The sequence below is a fragment of the Euleptes europaea genome, chromosome 3 (genome assembly GCF_029931775.1).
Source record: "Euleptes europaea isolate rEulEur1 chromosome 3, rEulEur1.hap1, whole genome shotgun sequence".
In the NCBI taxonomy this organism is placed as follows: Eukaryota; Metazoa; Chordata; class Lepidosauria; order Squamata; family Sphaerodactylidae; genus Euleptes; species Euleptes europaea.
The window spans coordinates 54,892,750-54,913,137 of NC_079314.1; the positions used below are offsets into that span (position 1 = coordinate 54,892,750).

The following is a 20,388-nucleotide window of genomic DNA, read 5'->3' on the forward strand; positions in this document are numbered from 1 at the left end:
ATATACCTGATAATTGTCTAGATTCTTCCCTTCAAAATGTACTTCCGTTATATAATCCATAGGTATCATTTTAGGGTTGGGATTTAGAAATTGTGGGCATTCTTCCTCCTATAGAAACAAACATTTAATATTCAATTAAATATCCATCACTACAAATCTCAACAGATTTTGGACACAGGAATTATTTTTGTTCTTAAGAGTTTTATGAGTAGCACAGAGTGACAGATTTGATTGCAGCCTTTCAAATTAAGACGTGCTGAAAATGACGGCAGCACATGTCAAAGCTCTCATCCCCATTCTTAAAATCTCTGTCCTCCCATTAAGTAGAACAGTAAAACAGACAGTAAGGCAAACATTAAAATTTTCCCTAGACAAAGCTATGCAATCCAAATATTATTTCATGTCCATATCAATGGAGAATATATTACTCCAAATCGTTTACAAGAATATGTGCTAATCTGAAGTTTACCATATTTTGTTTAATCACATCTTCTTTTGAGGATGAGTCCTCACAATTATGATTATGCCAGTCCCACTCACACATCCATCTACTGCTTGCACAGGAGAAGCATCTGTATGGATATACAAAAGTTAGCACAGTTTTAGTTTTCAATCCCTCCTTTCTTCCTTGTCATTACAATTTAATGGCAAAAAACAAAAGGGGGAAGGAAAGACCCAACCTAAAACCAAAGCTGGGTACCCAAAGGTTGGGTGGAAAAAGACTCAATTATGTATAGAAATATATTTATTTAAAGGCGCTAATATCTATATTTAAAATTATATTAAAAGAAAGCATAAATGGCAACAAATACAGGTTGATAAACTAAAACCACAATGAAAATGTGTTTCAGCCCCCTGGCCATCATCAGTGGTCTAATAACATCACTTATAATGCACACCAATACATAATACAACACGTATAACAGTATTATAGTGGAATAATAACCACAACCCAGGTATGTATGTAAGGATGTATTCCAGTTTGACTCTGTGGAAAACATATTCTATAAAATTTATAAAATTAAAGAGCACACCATTGTGGAATACTTTCTGCTTGTTCTTTTCTGGGCTGCGTAAGCCTTCCATAAAAGGTGTGCATACCAGTATCAACCAGATAAGAGGTTTATTAAATTTCAGAACAAAAATTAGCTTGGATACTTCTTGTCTCATTGCTGGCCAACACCCCACCCCACCCTGAAGCTAGGTACACAGTACCCACACACAAAGAGAAATGTGTGTTGTTTCCAGGACTCAAAAGCCTTGTAGTAAATCTGAAATTCAGAAATTCAAAAGGAAACAAGTCTTGAAATGGAGATGCTATCATGGAAATGCCACCCAAGGCAGAAGAAAGAAGTATTGTTAAACTCTGACAAGTTTGATTGAGGCCTGATATCTGATGCACTTGTAGGCATTAGCAAATGTTTACAATGTACCAGACGTCTTATGTTACGGATGAACCTACCTCAGTCAATAAAATAATTTGTTTGTCCAACAATTGACAAAGCAAAGACAGACAGAGATAATTAGAGCTGTCTCATTCCACAGACAGCCAAACTTCAAGAACAAGAGAATGAAGTAAACAGTATATCTTGTCAGCCTGGTGAGTGGGTCAGTGAGGCTAAAGGTTTATGAAAAATAGGGAAGTGACTCCATTGAAGCCGAACTCCATCACTTTCACAAAAGTACAGAGAGGTCCACAACACATACTACAGGTGCTTTCACTAGAGTTGCCAGGTCCCCCCAACCTGGGAAACAAGTGGGGGGTGAGTGGAGGACTTAGCAAGGGGGGGTGTCCTTGCTGGCGACTCACTGATATCACTTCTGTGCATACTAGAAATAACGTCAGTGCATTGCTGGGAAAGCTCTGGCATTTGGGCAAAACTCTATGGTATAACCACAGAGTTTTACTCAAATAGAAGAGAATCCCCAGTGTCCTCCAGGGATGTGCTGGTGTCACTTCCAGGCAGACAGGGAGTGAAATCAGCACATTAGGATGTTGCTGATGCCCCCCTATTTTGGTGCCACCCCCCTTTGGCCAGGTAAGTGGCAGCGGGGAACACCCGCTGGGGGAGGGGGCCTGGAACCATAGCTTTCATACACATTGAGTAATGCAACCCAATTTCAATGCATTTTAGTGATCTTTTTAACTGGTTGCCATCTCCCAGTTGCAAAGTGCACCAAAAGTGGATTCAAGTGCATTATTCTGCATATGTGAAAACACCATTTGTCTGGTCAATGGCCCATTCATGTTCAATTGTTGTGAGTTATGTTGTGAGTCAAAAAAGCAGTTTACACCATTCCTGGAATCTACTCATGCCCCCTCACAAGAAAGTCAGCCTTGTATTTTGAGATTAAATTTGGGGAGGGAAGGCAGCATGGTATAGCCCTATCTCATCAGATCTCAGAAGTTAAGCAGGGTCAATACTTGGATGGGAGACCACCAAGGAAGACTCTGCCAAGGAAGGAATTAAAAACCACCTCCACTTTTTAATAGCCTTGACAATCCCTTGCTGGGTTCATCATAAGTCAGCTGCGACTTGATGGCACTTCACACACACACACACACACACACACACACACACACACACACACACACACACACACACACACACACACACACACACACACACACACACACACACACACACACATACCTGAATTCAATGGCATTTGCTAAATTCTTGTAATATTTGAATGCATTTAGCATGGAATATATAGGGGGATAGGGTATTGAGCAGCTACAAACTTACGGTTCGTTCGTTGAAAGATTTATAGCTTCTCCACAGTCATAAAAAGGATATGTACTTGATGCAAAAAATATATCATCACCAAAGGTCAGATGTAGTGGAACTAAGACATGGTCTATCAATAAATAAATAAATAAAAGATTGATAATGAACAGGTACAATTGCAATAACCCCCTTTCAAGTCATAATATAAATATCCTTCAGAAGAATTTGTTGAAATCATGGATCTTAGCAACTTTACATTCACTCTGAATGAAACTGTGTTAGGTCTTTAATAACTGAAAGGACAAAAGCTAACTGGGGAGGGATAGAAGAAATATGATAAATTGGTTCTTGTAGGTTATCCGGGCTGTGTGACCGTGGTCTTGGTATTTTCTTTCCTGACGTTTCGCCAGCAGCTGTGGCAGGCATCTTCAGAGGAGTAACACTGAAGGACAGTGTCTCTGTGTCAAGTGTGTAGGAAGAGTAATATATAGTCAGAAAGGGGTTGGGTTTGAGCTGAATCATTGTCCTGCAAAAAGTATCAAAGGTAATGTGTTACCTTTGATACTTTTTGCAGGACAATGATTCAGCTCAAACCCAACCCCTTTCTGACTATATATTACTCTTCCTTCACACTTGACACAGAGACACTGTCCTTCAGTGTTACTCCTCTGAAGATGCCTGCCACAGCTGCTGGCGAAACGTCAGGAAAGAAAATACCAAGACCACGGTCACACAGCCCGGATAACCTACAAGAACCAATGAACTCTGACAGTGAAAGCCTTCAACAATATGATTTTTTTTTTTTAGATTATTCTTATAATGGGTAAGTGCCTCCTTGAAAGGGATAATTATCCTATTACTTTAAAATGCAAGCCAAAAGTATCAAGGAAAATAAGATGCATGGTCAGAAAAAAGGTATTTTAAAAATAATTATTTTTCACGTCAGATAGGTTGTGCCCTTTAACATTTATGAATTCTACACTATGAATAAAACGGATGACTTCAGATGTTACTGAAACAAGCAATATGTACACAACATAATAAATTAACCCTAGCATTTTTGGGAAGCTGGTCTGTTGTGCCTACTTCCTCTTTTAATGGGTTTGGATTCTATATAATTAGGAAACTAAAGACAGAAGTCTATATATAGAAATTTGGACTTCCCTCAATGAGGCTTCCAACTATTCCTGTTATGGAAATCATCAAGCCTCTGTGACAACCTATTTCACAAGCTATTGAGCAATTTCAAACTCAGCTTTCCTTTTAACAGCTTTTTGAAAGAATGTTGACAGTTTAGATTTAAGCCCACTTTGTGAAGAATTCTGTAGGAAATTCCAGGTTTTTTTTTCACTTCAATCCTTACTCTGGGGTCAAGCGTAAAATTAGATAGCACAAAAAAAAGGGGGGGGGGAAAGTGCAAGTTAATTCAGCACTCCATCATTTTAAAATTGATATTTACTAACAGCATAAGATTATTTACATTTGACGGGGCTCTTTGGAGGAAATGGGCGTGCATGGGAGTTGTGTTACACTGCACTTTGAACCAATGCCTCTTGTACTTACAGCAGTCTACAAGAGACAGCATCATGGGAATAACAAAGTGTGTGCTTTTAACTTGCTAATGAAATAGGAAGACTGGCAACATGCTTAAAATGGGCATATATAAACAGATTTGTGCGAAGTCTTCAGTAATTATGAATCAAGGGCACAAACTAGTCTAATGCCTTTGTCTTGGAAAATATCACAAAGGAGCATCTTTTAGGAAGGCCTGATCTCCATTATCAAGTTTCAGAAGACAGTTGAAGACAGTTTTATTTAGGACTGCATTTGATTGATTTAGCTTTTAATACTGGCAGTCCTAATTGGAGTTTTAAAAATATGACTTTTAATGGATTTTATAATTGTTATTATTGTTTTTTTATCATCGTTTTATTTATATTATAAGCTGCCTTTAATTCCGCAAGGGAGAAAGACTGCTAATCAATGTTTTAAATAAAATAAAATATAGTAAGTAAATAAATATACTTAAAATCTTATTTAAAGGACTTGGACAAGGATGGGTGTACACTAAACAAGAGGAACTACTGTTGCTTTACCTTGGCCTTTAGGTGTTGGAGGGATTACCTCTGGAGGACGACAGATAATAGCTTCATCTATTAACTCAGCCTGATGACTCGTTTCGCCAAAGTGACACTGTAGCTGGTCATCTTCATTTAAGTCTGGCATAGGGCTTAGAGTCAATTCTACCTGAAAAGACCAACAAATGTAAAAAGAGACTGCTAGAAATCAAGAGACCAAAGGGCAGACTCGCTCACACAATGGCAGTGTCAAAGGTGATGGATGGTTTTAAACTCAGGACAGTGCTTTGTTCTACAGACATAACCCTGGCTCTTTTATTTTGAGATCTAACAATGTGGGCTGTACAGCCTGTTCTTGGACCAGCAGCATGAGCTGAAGACTGGACAACAGGATCTGGCAATGACAAAACAGAGCTGCTGACAAATGTAGACCTTCAGCAAGAGCCCCCAGTATTCTGAGAGTGCCTAGAGTTGCCATGTTGCATGAAGCCTGCAGTAGGAATAGAGCTGCCTATACCATATCACCTGTCAACGTTAGACATTTAACAGAAACCTTTTCCCCTGTGGACGGAATGTATGATAAACATGGCAGACACATAGGAGCATTCTTCACGGTAGATTTTGCTTCTGTTTTGCCACGGACTAAAGAAAAACATGATTTAAATGTTTTTTTCATGGCCGCGATTTATCCCCATCAATTATCTGTAGTTTTGGTTTTTCATGGGAACAAAGCACGCTGTATTTGACAACGGTTTGGTCTGTCCCTTTTGCAGGAGCCCTCCCCTTCCAACAGGCTCATTGTTTATTCCTGCCCCCAGCTCCGCCCCAACTCCGCCCAGCAGAATACCTCGTGCGGTTCACCAGCCCCAGCGCAAAAAGCAAGCACCAGTCCCTCTGGTCTCCTCCATTTTTCTTCCACTCTCGCTCTGTTCTGCTTTGGGAACAGTCAGATTCCAAATTGGGGGGGGGGGAGGCAGCGCTTTCCTCAAAGCTTCCCTCTATTTTCTATAGGTGTGGAACCCATTGCCCTTTAATGATAGACAGGATTGGGGGGGGGGCAGAGAATCCATGTGCCCAGAGAAGTGTTTAGCTGAAAGTGGGAATGGGGGGTGGGGGGAGAGGAAAGAAGGCCCCTGGATTGCGCGCTGGCCATGATCCAGCCACATTGCATCGTGAAAGACAGGAGGGCTCCTAGCTTGCATGCCAGCCCCGATCCAGCCAGTGTGCATGGCGAGAGGGGGAGAGGAAAGAAGGCCCTTGGATTGTGCGCTGGCTATGATCCGGCCACATTGCATCGTGAGAGACAGGAGGGCTCCTAGCTTGCGTGCCAGCCCCGATCCAGCCAGTGTGCATGGCGAGGGGGGGGGGAGAGGAAAGAAGGCCCCTGGATTGCGCGCTGGCCATGATCCGGCCACATTGCATCGTGAGAGACAGGAGGGCTCCTAGCTTGTGTGCCAGCCCCGATCCAGCCAGTGTGCGTGGCGAGGGGGGGAGAGGAAAGAAGGCCCCTGGATTGTGCGCTGGCCATGATCCGGCCACAATGCATCGTGAGAAACAGGAGGGCTCCTAGCTTGCGTACCAGCCCCGATCCAGCCAGTGTGCATGGCTAGGAGGGGAGAGGAAAGAAGGCCCCTGGATTGCGCGCTGGCCATGATCCGGCCACAGTGCATCGAGAGAGAGGAGGGAGATAAGAGGAGGCTGGCCGCCCCTCTTCAGAAAAGTGATGGGAGTTTTGACTTGGGTTTTCCGCTCTCAGGATGCACATTTTCCCCATCCGATTTCTCAAAAATCCCCCCTCCCCTTTGGGGCAGAAGGGCCAACAGCCCCTTCTCTTGAAGATCCCCCCCACTGCCCTAGACTGAGCTGCCACCACCACCACCCCCAGCTGTGCGAGGAGCACAGTCTCCCCCTGGAGCCGTCCGTCCAACGTCCCCCTGGGCTTGGAGGTGTGGGCCCAGCTCCAAGACCCATCCCGGGCGAGGGGCGGGGAAGGCGTGCGGGGACGGAGGGAGAGAAGTGCCAGGATTCTAGGCAGGCAGGCAGCCAAAGGGGCGGTATTCTTGTCCGAGCGCAAAACTCCCCCCAGCCAATCACCGTTCTTGGGGGAGGAGAAAGGAGACGTCCCGGGGAGCGAAGCAAACATTTTTTCATGGGCATCCGCGCAAGAAAACACGTGTCCACAGGAAAGATCGTTTCAAAAGTGGTTTGGATTGCCTCTCTTTTAACTCGGCTTATTTTGCTAAGGGGGGGAAACCACGGATCTGCAGTGAATAACCAAAATTTGACTCCGATGCAAATCAGCATCGAAACAGCAGCAAATCTCCGTGAAGAATACCCCATAGACAGGATTTTATTATCTTGCCCTAAAATCGATTTGAAAAAAAGAAATAATGACTTGACTGTGCTTCGACCATTCTCTTTTCTCTGCGGGTCTTGTTTCCAGCCCAAGCACAACAGCTATTGAGCACAGAAGTTATTTAAACTTTTCCAACATAATTAAAACATGTTAGCCAAGCAACTACAATGGCCAGAAGTCACAGCAGGAGTCATGAGTCAGGCCTGGAAAGAATGAAGAGGCTTGTTTCGTTAGGGACAACAAAGACAAAGTTTCCTCAAAATACCTATTCAGAGTTGGAGAGATGAAGCAATGCTTTGGCTGCCAGGCGACAGACTTAAGTCGGATGACAAAAGAATGATGTCTGGTGGCTTCCTAAGCCTTAGGAAGCTATGCCAGCTGAGCGCTCAATTGTTTGATGACTGCTCCGATATAGGGCAACAAGCAGCCAGAAGAAGGTGAGGGGGGGAAAGCCAAAATACCACAGGTTTTTTGAATTGAATGAACATCCTGAGTTATCTTGCATGCTTTGTTTTTGCAACTGCTCTTTATTTTGGGTTTGTTAGTGTTTTTTGCTCCCAGCAGTCTTCTATGGTGTGTCTGTAGCAACCGTGTGGCCCATTTTCCAAACCGAGACAGTTTGCCTTTAGAAAATGCAACATGCCTGTGGTGAATTTATGAACCACACTGAACAGCAAGCCACCAGACAGAGCACACTAGAACTAGAAGGTATAGTGTACACCATTTTCTTTTCCCAGGAACAAAAAACCCTACTTGTCTTTCTCAGATGGGCTCTTTTCCCCCAAAATAGAACATTATTTTCTTTATTTGAACAACAATATGCTTCACACATTTACATACCCATATAACTGGTCTGGACAATCAATATTTTCCTTAAGTTGTATACCTGAAGTCTCAAGAGTTCCTTCGAGATATATGGAGGGGTCTTAACATTTTGTATGTCTTGTGGTATGTATCTTAAACATATAGACTTCAAGTAGTAAATCACTGTAAAGTACTCATGTATATTTGCATGCATTTCTCACATCAGTGTTTTATTTTATGGACACAAATTTTAAGTGCTTTGATCACATAATATGAAAGAAGAATTGTTTATACTTCTGAAGGCTTCTTTTGTCTCATTATTTTAATTATTCTCTTTTTCTCCTTCTGTAAGATGAACACAACTACTAAGGGTATGTTCCCTCCTGTTGGACATGTCTGCGTCACAGGCCTCCCCACCACCACTCCAATTACTGGTCAAGATATGTCCTAACCGTAACAAGTGCACCTTATTCTATATTACCAAGTCTAGAAGACTTCTTTATTCAGAGTTCCTCAATAAAGTGGCATAACATTTACTGAGCTGTTTTTACAGGATCTGAACAAGTTTGATGAGAATAATGTCCTCTTAAAACCTTGATACTTCAGGATGGAGCACCCATCTGTAAGTAAATCTACATGTATGCAGGCTAGGAATGCCAGCCTCCAGGTGGGACCTGGGGATCCCCCAGAATTACAGCTCATCACCACAGTTCCCTTGGAGAAAATGAAGACTTTGGAGGGTGGACTCTATGGCATTTTACACTCCCCACCCCGAGGTCCCTGTCCTCCCCAGGCTCCATCCCTAAATCTCCAGGAGTTTCCCAGCCTGGATCTGGAAAACCTACCCCCCATCCCCCACTGATGTCCAGGGAGGACCTGGCAACCCTAATGTAGGCATCCCTACTTGCCATATGAATTCATTTCTATATAGTCACAGTATACCCACATCTAACCAGTCATCTTGAAAAGAACTTTTAAATTCTGTGCAGAACTATGGGATTAACTATCAATCCACTCCCTAGCCCAATGCAAGGGGTTGGTTTTGACCTGTAAAGCCCTACGCAGCTTGGGCTTGGGGTATCTGAAGGACCATCTTCTCCCATATGTTTCTGCCTGGGAATTAAGAGCACAGGGAGGTGCTCTCCTGACCATCCCATCAACCAAAGAATCTTGTTTGGTGGGCACCTGAGAGAGGGCCTTTTCAGTGGCAGCCTCACAATTATGGAACAACCTCCTGAGGGAAGTGTGCCTGGCCCATCACTTTCAATCTTTAGGAGGCAGTTGAAGACAGTTTTATTTAGGACTGCATTTGGTTAAGTTTATTAGCAGTCCTGAGTTGTGATTTTAAATGCTGGTTTTTATGTTTTTAATGTATTTTATTTTTGGTTTTTATGTTTTTAATGTATTTTATTTTATATGTTTTATCTATGCTGTAATCTGAGTTACATAAGGAAGAAAGGTGGCTAATAAATGTTTTAAATAAATAAAAATAAAGTAATTAATTTTCCTTTAAAAAAGCAGAAAATGAAGTAATCATTACATGGAAACATTTTCTTTAAATTATTTTGAAGTAGCTATGTACATGACTATACCAAATTACTCATTTAAAAATAAATAAATATCCATTATCCATGTAAAAACTCTGCAAGCTCTAGACCATGAAAATGTATGCTACAATACAAATTTATTAATCTTTAAGGTGCCACAAGACTCCTGTTTATTTTTACAAAATTCTGATTACCTTGCCTGGGATTCTGCGGCTCCTATTTTGAGGCTGAGCTCTTGTAATAGTCAAGCAAGTGCCATCTGGGCTCCAGAGCCAATTATTTACCCTACCCGATCTTTCACAGTCTTTTTTCCTTGAGCACCTGAAATAATTGTACAAATTAAAATTATTCCAAGCATTAAAAAAAATGTTAATCGATGCTCATTAATCAAAATGCAACAAGAGTTCAAACACATAAGAATCAACATAGGAAAGATGAAAGGGAATGTGTGTTTAATATTTCATTTCCTCCCTTCGGTTTACTTATTGTTCCTTATGACAGGATAATTACCTGGGAGCATGTTCAAATGGCAACTTTAAATGCACAAATATGTACTTTGAATGAAATTTACTATACACCAGTGAAAACCTGACCTAATACTAAAAAAAAATCATGTAATAGAAAACTAGTTTTATCATTAAGACGTGATATTACATCCATGAATTGTGGATTATTTTTGCCTGTTCTCAAAACAATGCCCACTCTTCACCACAAACTGTCCTAGTTTGCTGTTGCATCTGAACATGGAGAATCTTTAAACTAACATATGTACTTTATAGACCAACAATAGACTTCAGTGGGCTTAGACTGGACCCTAGGGTTGCCAGGTCTCTCTTGGCAATCGGTGGGAGATTTTTGGGTTGGAGCCTAAGGAGGGCGGGGTTTGGGGAGGGATTTCAATACCATAGAGTCCAATTGCCAATGCAACCATTTTCTCCAGGTGAATTGATCTCTATCTGCTGGAGATCAGCTGTAATAGCAGGAGATCTCCAGCTAGTACCTGGAGGTTGGCAATCCTACTGGACTCTGGAGTAAGCCTGCGTAGAATTGCACTGCTAGCTTCCATGAATTTCCCTAACACCATTCTAAGTTATCTAAGCCATCAAAAATTATTATTCCCTGAGTTACTTATGCTTTGAAGAACTTTCTTTTGTCTAACTTGTGTCTACTGCCAATTAATTTAATGGGGTAACCCCACATTCGATTGTTATATGTCATGAAGGGAAAAACTCTCTCTATATACTTTATTCACACATGCATAATTTTATAAACCTCTATAATGTCCCCTCAGGCATATTTTTACATTTGTGGACAGTGGAACATGCCACAGTGAAAGGGTAAGAACTACAGACTCCCCCTTTCCCCAAAGTCTTTTGGTTCTGCATGTTTATCACTGCAAGAATTCTCAAGTTCTGATGCAGGTGATCCCAGTTTAAAAATGACTAAGCCCTCTGTTTCTTTAAGAGTTCAAACAAATGCTGATGTTCCATAGGTGCAGGCCTTTTCAGTTCTCTTTGGGAGAATCCAGGAAAGCAGCATATGCTGGCTTGCAGCTCTACTATGAAGACTTTGAGCCTGTAAAGGCAACCAAACTATCCCGGAAGAGCTCTTTTGCTAGGAAGTAGCTTAGTCATTTACATCACTCTATGGAGTAGCAAGGAGAATATAACCCTGCATGAGCTACAGATATGTGGCAAAACTTATGTTAAAGTGTCCAATGTACAGGACTGTGCCTTCCTTTGCAATGCGGTCCCCTTAGCTCAAACACAGTGCTGTTGTCCTCACCTTTCAATAGTGATGGCACAAGCCATATCCTTTCTATTTCCAGGCATGCAGGTAGAGTCCCACATGCACCAAGTCACAGGAAAACGGATAAGTGGATAAGTAGTATAGTAAGGCTTCATCATGCAGCCCTCTCAGGAAGCATATCCAGGTAGGAGATAAGGTGTTCAGGGGAGTGGGTGGGAACGTGGGATGAATCTACCTACTGCTTATGTGCTACTGCTGGAAGTTAAACATGGTGCCATCTATGAGCATAACAACTCTGTATAGAGTTTTCTCTGATCACATGGATGAAAGCTAAGTATGCAGGCACCATTCTCATATTTCAGCAATCAAGTGGAAAGGGGTAGCACCACCATATTTTTTTTCTGCTTCTCCTCCATGTGTGGCATTTTCTCCGGGGATATATAATCAGAATAGGGCTTATGTGTTATTAAACTTGAAAGTATCCCCCCTCCTGCCAACCTCTAACAACAAAATTAATAACTCTTCTAGAAAATGCATCTGTATTAATTTTTCTTTGACATATCATGAAATTAGAAAATATCAAAAAAGAGCATTTGACTGCAAAGGACTGTAAGATTTTTAAACTGCTAGGGAGAGGAGATACCAGTAGAAACCCTTCAGGAAAAAGTTGATTCCCCCCCCCCCCCCCCAGTATGTGACACATTCAGATTCAAACATCTACCTAAGCCCTCTTTGGCATACATTCAAACTCTGCAATTTGGAGCCACACATTAGCCCTATTTTTGAAGCTGGTCTACCTAGGGGGGAGCGGTATTCCATTTTCGGCTTCATGTCAGACTTCTAGATAATTTTACTGCAACAGTTCTAATGTCTAAGAGAGGAAGAAAGATCTGTGGAATCCATCTGCTCCCTATAATTAAATAAAACCTATTACACAATAGAATACATTTCATACCACCAAATCCCATATGCTTCCGCCATGGGGTTAATTAAGTTAAAAGTCAGAAGAATGTTGTCTGACATACCTATTCCTCATTCCTCATTAAAAAAATAAGCCTGGAGACATTCAAAAGGTTTGTTTCAGCAGATTTTAAAGCTTTTTTTCCTGAGGTATAATTTAGTTAACAAGATAACCAAGTGGCAACTGTGGCTCCAGAACGCTTCACAGAAAACTCAGGTGAGGCTAGACCTTTCATTGTGTCTTCTGTAAGGCTGTGAGTTTTGTAGGGAAGTGTACCCAGTCTCTTCCCCTCTGACATGAGGGGGAACTGTTTTTGAGAACTACAGAAAAGCATGCACAGCTCAGCACTAAGCTACGAATGGTCCAATGAGAAAGAGGAGCCCAGATTGGAAATCCTTGTAATTCCAAACTGCCAATTCAAAATCACAGGCAAATTGCTTCAAACACAAATGAAGAAAATCTTTTGGATTAATATTTTTGGATTAATATTTTTGCCATTTATTTTTACCATTTATTTAACTGTTGAAATAAAGTGTGTTTGAAACGTTGGTTTCAGATCCAATGTAAAAAATTCCAGCAAAGTCTTCCATAAGATGCCCTTGGACTTGTAGTTTCATGATGTTCTGTTAGAAATCTGTTACCCTAAAAGGCACTATAATTTTTGTGGCATATTGAAAATAAAAAAAATGAACAGATTTTACTTTAGTATGCAAGCCTGCTCTAAAAGATGGATGGATTTGAACAGCAGGAAGTGTTTCAATGTACTCAAGTTTATGACTTAACCACTTTTAAAAACTTAATATCTAGCTCAAATAGGTGCCAAGATATGCTTGAAAATGTGGCTGCATGTAAGCAATTGAGTGGGCCAGATAAGCAAACAAAAGCACTATTCAATTTTTTTGTTTTAAAAAAGTACAAGTAGTTTCTACTTCCAGGAAATGTCTACTTCAGGATTTGGACTGTTAGGCTGAACTGCTGAACTAAATGGCTGAAGCAGCTGGTCAAAAAGGTATTTTTTTTTTATTAGGGTCAAAAGGGTCTTGTAAAATTGACATGCCCATGTTCATGGAAACTGCATTTAGTGCCAACAGAAGAGTACCATTTTCTACAGTCCATTCTATAGCCCACCAATGCAGTCCTCAGCAATCAGCACACACTGTGCCTGCATAACCTTAGAAACTCTAATGAAGAAAAAAAGGAAGAATAGCTTTCCCACCCAATTGTTACTAAGCCCCTTTTCCAACTGGAAGGGCTGCATTCAGGATTTTTTAGGGTTAACAATGCTAGACTAAGACTACCACCAGATAAATGCTAGATGTTCACCAGCTGCGGCTTGGCAACCACCATTTTAATGCAAATTATACACAAACTATACAGATAAAATATGCAAATTAGTTTCTTCCCTGCTGCTCATTATATGTTTATACTGTGGTAATTGGTGATGAAGAATTATTCCAGTTCTGGTATAAATGCTTTGAAGAAATTATTCAGTAACAGTATCATGAAAAGAATTAACTTGCATAATATACCCCTCTACAATGTTATGTGCAATACTTACTTTCCCTCTGTCACACACCAACCACAATAAGGATCCTGAGCGTTAATACATTGATTACAGGTAGAATAAATATCACATTCCTGGACAGGCAATCGAAACACCTAGTAAGAAAACAACAACAACCATAAGTAGCCAAAATATCAAGTTAGCTTATGTCAATATTGGTTGACACAGCTCTACACTGTTTACTCCAACAAGCACCATGCAACTGCTCTCTAGGGTACCAGACAGAGAGAGATCCTAACAATTATCTAAGATCTTTCACCCAGAAATGCCAGGGACTGAACCACTGAGCCACAGACCTTATATATGACAACATATTAAACCGTCTCATACAATCATACCACTGATCCACCTAAGACAGCACAGAATCATAGAAACAGAATTGGAAGGGACCTCCAGCGTCCTCTTGTCCAACCCCTGCACAATGTAGGAAATTCACAATATGGTAGCAGCTCTCCAGGGTCTCAGGCAGAGGTCTTTCCCAGCTGAGCTAGCTCAAGCTCCTTTAACTAATATCATAAATTGAACCAGGGGTCTGTGCATATAAACCATGTGCATTGTCATTGAGCTATGTCTTCCCCACTCTTGCTCCTTGTCAGGAACACAATAAATCATTCCTCTTCAAGTAGAACTACCACAGGTCAGAACTGCTCCTGTGAGCCCTTAATTGCGTGCATGCAAGTCACATGCAATACATATTATTTGTGCTATATAGTGCAGATAATTTATGTTTTATAACAGGTATAACATAATGCTACATTTTTAACTGCTTTGCCACACCCTAATATACAACTCAAATGTCCTTTGATGCAGGATTTTGAGAGTCATGCATGATGGATGACTGGAAGAGCTGAGACTTGTGACTACTTGTGAAGATTATGCATGATCCTTGTATATCACAAGATGGGAAAGACCAGAAATTTTTCACATTTCCAAAAGACAGAAACTTCAGGATAAGATTTCTCACAGGTATAATATTTTGAACTCACTGGCTTATATTGCAATGCTGAATCTCATTACTGCTAGGATTAGCTTAAGGGCCACTACAATGCTATAACTACACGTTTTCCCCAGGAGGACTATAGTAACTATACCATTCAATCAATGCCTGAAAACACCCAAAACAGTATATCCAAGACATGCTCTTGCCCGTACATGCTCAAATACAGATATGTTTATATCCCATAAAGCATGCAATCCTAAAAATACAGACAGTAACATTCTTTCATAACTACTGAACACCATTAAATCCTTGTAATATTTTCCTACTTCAGTGGGAATACACTCATAAGTAATTAAATATCAAAAGGATGGCTCTCTGTCTTAAAACAAAGCGCTCATTTCATTATTCTGGCAATCCTAACCAAATCAGATGAAGCACACACCAACACACAACAAGCTCCTTAAATGACGTTCTGAATTTGGGTAAGAAGGCAGGGGAAGAAATCTCATCAACAAAAGCAAGCAAGAACAGTGGCTACTGTGTGATATTTTATTTACAAATGGGAATAATGCTAACTTTTAGAGCTGCCATACGTCCGCTTATGCATTCTTGGTACAGAAATGACAGATGCTTCAGGGGGATATTTCCTGATCTCTGCATGATATCTGGGAACCAGTTAAGAGGGGAGTGAACTTCAAAAGACATTTGCTCCAGGCAACCCATTGCTTGCTTACTCAACAGAAGAAGACACAAAGGGAAAAGCTAGAGAAGGAACAAGTAAAACTCTCCTTGCAATCTCTGTTTGCCCACCAGCTCCACAGTCTTTTTATCCAGCCCTCTTTCCTAGCAACAGGACTTGCTGCTGTACACAGTATTCTTATTGCTCTTGCTACCACAATCTTAGCTGCAACAAGCAACTCATCTTCAAGTAGTAACTGACACTGACAGATGAGCAATCAGAACTCAAATTGCATAATTATTGGCAACTGCACAGTGAGGTTCAGCACACTGGATTCAGAAAGCATGAGTTCAAATATCAGATCATCCTGATTGTTGGAAAGTAGCTATCACTCTCCTGAATATCTCCATTATATGGTTAGCTTCAGAATAAAAAAACTATCATTTTATTTATTTTTATACTTTAATCCTGCTTCTCAACTAAAATGTTTCTGCCATAGCTGAAAATAATACATATTGCAGAGTAAGAGTTTTGCCAGAAAAAAAAAATCAATTTTCTCTTAGGAGGCCTCTGAATCAGAAAGGGAATATCCCAGTGATGGACAGGTAAGCCTTGCTCCATGGTAGATAATTTTCTCTAGTGTACCGCCACACAATTATTTTTATCTTTTGGAATTGGGAGAGGTGTGCACACAGTGCAGGACAACGGGTTAACACTGGATCTAAGGTAATCCTAGAAGTGGTATATAATATGAGTTGGATGGGGTAATAATACCACTGAAGATCCAGGTGTACTGTCTAGTTGCCCTTCTAGAATGCTAATGTGCTGATATGCCACCTGTGACCTTTCCTGGAGAAGTCTGACATGGCTCATGTATTGGTGACCATGATGCTAAGTTGATAGTTCAAAAAGGTAATACCATTAGCTTTGTTACAGTTAGAACAAAATAAATAAAAAAAGAAAATTGTACCTTGTTTGCAGTCATCACATACAAGTGCTCTTGGAGAGCATCAAGGACAAGATCCTTCTTAATCGCTTGGTTTTTTTCAAGCACACCACCACCATACTCTTTTGCAGGATTAGCCAGAAATATCTGAAAGCATAGGTAATTGTCATTTTAACTGCTTATATATTGAACAGGAATGAAGATGTCTTGCTTTGATACATTAATTTAAAAACCAGCCATTTCTAGAAATGATCTGTGTGGATTGAGGTCACTGCTTTTCATAACATTACTGGTTTTTCAAAATGTTATCCAAACAAGATTCCCAGTTTCTATTGGCCATGCCTTGCAGGCCAATAGTTTTCCCATTTTCCCCATGTGTTATAATACAAATAGTGTAGATCCAACCATCCTCCAAGGAGCCTTCCTCCAACAGAAAATCTCCAGGCCGCCCCAAGTTACAAATGTATTACCAAATTCATTTGCAGTCTCAGCATAGTTTTGAAGTTTCTGATCTCTACATTACATTTCAGGTGCTTATTAAGAACTTGGACTCCAGAATCAATCTAGAGGCATTCTATCATAGCTTTATGTAACTTCTGATCTGACACTAAATTAACATTCCCAATCTCCACATTATAGTTAAGTGATCAGAAACAAGTCATAGGGCCACATGCTCCCCTGTTAATTCCCCCCTTTCAAAGAGGTTTGTTTTAACCACAGTTTAGTGTAAACACCCATCTGGGAGAACTATTGCTAAGACTTCCAGGAGGATTGGTACCAGCTTCAATTAGAGCGTTATGGGGGAGGGGATGCTGGCCAGGGTGATGATTGTTTATGACCATAACATTCTATATTTTAAAAATATTCGAACTTTTAAACATTTCAAAAATTGCCTTTAGTATTCTGCCATCGGAGGTTCCTACAAATGCCACGGTGTGATCATTCTCTATCGCAAAGGTCACCGCAGTTAGCTTAACACCTTCCTTTTTCAACAGAGGTTCAGTTGTAATTCCCTCTTTGCTTCCCAGAGGGTACGGCAAATGTTCAGAACCACATGGAAACATTGTGCTAGGAAGAACCTAAGAAATGAGGTAAAGAAACAGAAACAAAGGTTTAGACAGATAGCTTCCGACTCTGATCCTGTGGCTTGGCAGAAATACCTCCCCCTTTATTTTCAACAATTCTGCCACTCTTTTCAAGCAATTAGATCATTTTTACAATGGCACTCTGCAAAGAGTATTTAAGTTGTTGAACACACACTTTGTGGGTGCTGCTATCTTGGATCATATGGGTCTATATATCCAGCCAGGCCCATCTCATGGCAGTGGGTAGCAGAGTAGTGAAGATTCTCTGTGGGGCAACTTCAATATTTCTTATCTAGTGGCTGCTGCTGGTTGATTGCCATTGATCTTTTGGTCTATAAAAAGATGCTTATTTCAGTGGAAGCACTCATTTAGTGTGGGATGGTAGTGTACTGTAGACCCTTGTGATCGTATTTGAGAAAGTCACTGCTTGGGATAGCAGAAAAGGTAATGGAAAAAATGCTAATCTGAAATAATTAGAGTCCTGTTTGCTGAAAATTCTACCCCACCGAAAATATATATTTCAAGGGGAGGAAATTGAAAAATCACAAATATTTGCTCAGCTTTGTTGAAAATAATGTGCTTTATGCTGTGCACTGCATCTAGCAAACTATTGGTTCTATATCTGGTCCTAAATAGAGCTGAAATTAGTCAGTGGATGTTTGCTGTTGTGGTGAAGGAAAGTGCAGACGCATCTCTGTCTGGGGAATAAGATAGAGGTATGCACAGTCTGGGGGTTAGAAAATGTATACCTGTGCAGTTAGTTGTGCTGTGGGGATTGCAATAGAGAGAGCTCTTTCATAACTTGAGTCTAGCAATATAGGCCTCAGCTAATGGACCAGTCTGCTGCTCAAGGAAAGGATAAGAATCTCAAGGAACCTTAATTGGAAGACTTTGAAGAGAAAGAGATAAGATTTGATTGCATGACCCAATAAGAGCACACAAGCCATTTGTTGGTTGTCACAAGCAGAGAGGTTACTCTATGCTAGTGAAAGCAAAATTGTCTCAGCCTTCTCTAAGCCAGTGGGGTCTGCAAACCTCTGCCCTCACCTTGACCCACAGTCAGCAACTGATGCAGGGTTATAGCAAAGCTACATGTCTGAAATTCCCAGTTCCTACATTAAGAACTGTAATGAAAAGACAAGACTCACTGGAAAAGTTGAGGGCAGTAGAAAACAGATTGACTCTATAATGGAAGAGACAGCCTTCAGTTTGCAAAACCTGAGCAAGGCTGTTAATGATAGGACATTTTGGAGGTCATTAATCCATAGGGTCGTCATAAATTGGAAATAATTTGATGGCACATGATACACACACACAAGCAATGGCTGCTGAATTCATTAGGAGCTTTAATTCCTGCCATTTCTTTCCTAATTTCTTTTTCAAATATTTAGGGTCCAATTCCCCATGACACAGACTATTCCATCATTTTGACAGATTGAAATAAATAATCAAATTGAAGGAGGAAAATGAGAGACAAATGCTGAACATCTGAAGTGGAGTCTCTCCAATGCACACACAGATGGTTCCATGTAAGCCAAGCACTTCAGTATTAATAAAAGCTTTGCATGTGTGCCCCCTTCTTTCTACATATCATGCATAAAGCTTTCCAACCCTAAATGCTAAGCCCTTGTTCACATGGGAGCTTTGCATTTGCACTGCAGCCCTGCAGAGCTTTGGATCTCGCTTCTGTTTTGAAAGCTTGAGGGATATTTTTAATTCTAAAATGATTTGCCTCAAGTAATCTTTAAGTAGCAAGAGCATAACTGCATATGATTAGCTGCTAAAATCATGTTGTGCTCCTATTTACTCTAATCGGGAAAACATGGGAGAAAGGACAATTGGCACCTGTCTGCAGAGATCAGCAAAGCAAGCCGCAGGGGTATTAAGCAATTTTGTTTTTAAAGGTCATACATAAAATCAGGCTTTGTTTGTGATGAAAGTTATCTAGCAATGGAAATCGCATGTACAAGCCGGAAAGGACCATCAGTGGAAGAGGACATGCTTTACATGCAGGAAGTTGCAGGTTCAGTTCCAGGTACTTCCAGTTACAATATCTCAGGTAGTAAGTTTTCAGAAAGACATTACATTGTGTGAGACCCTAGAGACTTGCTGTCAGAGTAGAGAGTACTGAGTGAGAGAGGCCATTGTGGGGTCTGGTACAGCTTATGTTCTTGTATGACATATTACTCTGACAACTGAGCCTTTGCTCTAACCAAGAGAGACTGGCTATAGAAATAGGTTTGTTTTCTATTTTAGTTGTTCTCCCCAAAGGAGTTAAAAACAAAACTGCTAATAAACATCTTTGGGAAATCTGTGATGTTCTTTTTTACACATATTGCATTCTGGGTTTTATTCATACCCCAAGCCAAATTCCCATGTATCTGGGGGTAAACCCCTCCCATTTTTGAGTTTCACAGTCCTCAAAAGATCCCGAACACGCACTTTCAAAGGAGGTGAGAAATAAATATGTGAACAATAACACTGTTTGTATCTGGGGTATTTTTGTACCATAGGAACATATCTCATGAGGCAAACCTTGTCCAAGTTATCAGAAATGGAGATATCTATCCACAAAATGCATCCCTGAAACAGTGTTTTCGGGGGGGGGGGGAACTCATCTGATATAATTTTGAGCAGGGATTAAAGAAAAAAGCACCCTAATAGCAAAATCAATAGATTTCCCCCCTGTAAGCGCCTGTACTTTGGGGATATTGCATTCTGCCCCAAGAAGTACAAGGTTAGGAAATTCAATACCCCCCCCCCCCGAGGTTGGGCAATGGGACATCCAGGTTTGTCATGCAGAAAACCCATCTTTCATGTTGAAATAAAGTCCTGATCAGTAGTGGCAATCATGTAAAACTGTAATGCTGGGCTTCCTTTCTGATATGTATTACAACTGGACACACAGACAGAGAAAGTCAAACACTTTTAAATCCCATAAATTGCA

At 40.6% G+C, this 20,388-nt stretch overlaps 1 protein-coding gene across 1 annotated transcript in view; it reads right to left on the reverse strand.

The window, feature by feature from the left end:
• The window catches only part of PLXNB2 (plexin B2), a 199,532-nt gene that overhangs the window by 103,159 nt on the left and 75,985 nt on the right, over window positions 1–20,388 (reverse strand). The window contains exons 3-10 of the mRNA XM_056845867.1: window positions 17,250–17,435; window positions 16,381–16,503; window positions 13,786–13,886; window positions 9,712–9,838; window positions 4,829–4,979; window positions 2,751–2,862; window positions 470–572; window positions 7–108 (exon numbers count right to left, since the gene is read on the reverse strand). Of these exons, the coding sequence (XP_056701845.1) occupies window positions 7–108; window positions 470–572; window positions 2,751–2,862; window positions 4,829–4,979; window positions 9,712–9,838; window positions 13,786–13,886; window positions 16,381–16,503; window positions 17,250–17,435 (1,005 nt within the window). The remainder of the gene's footprint in view (window positions 1–6; window positions 109–469; window positions 573–2,750; window positions 2,863–4,828; window positions 4,980–9,711; window positions 9,839–13,785; window positions 13,887–16,380; window positions 16,504–17,249; window positions 17,436–20,388) is intronic.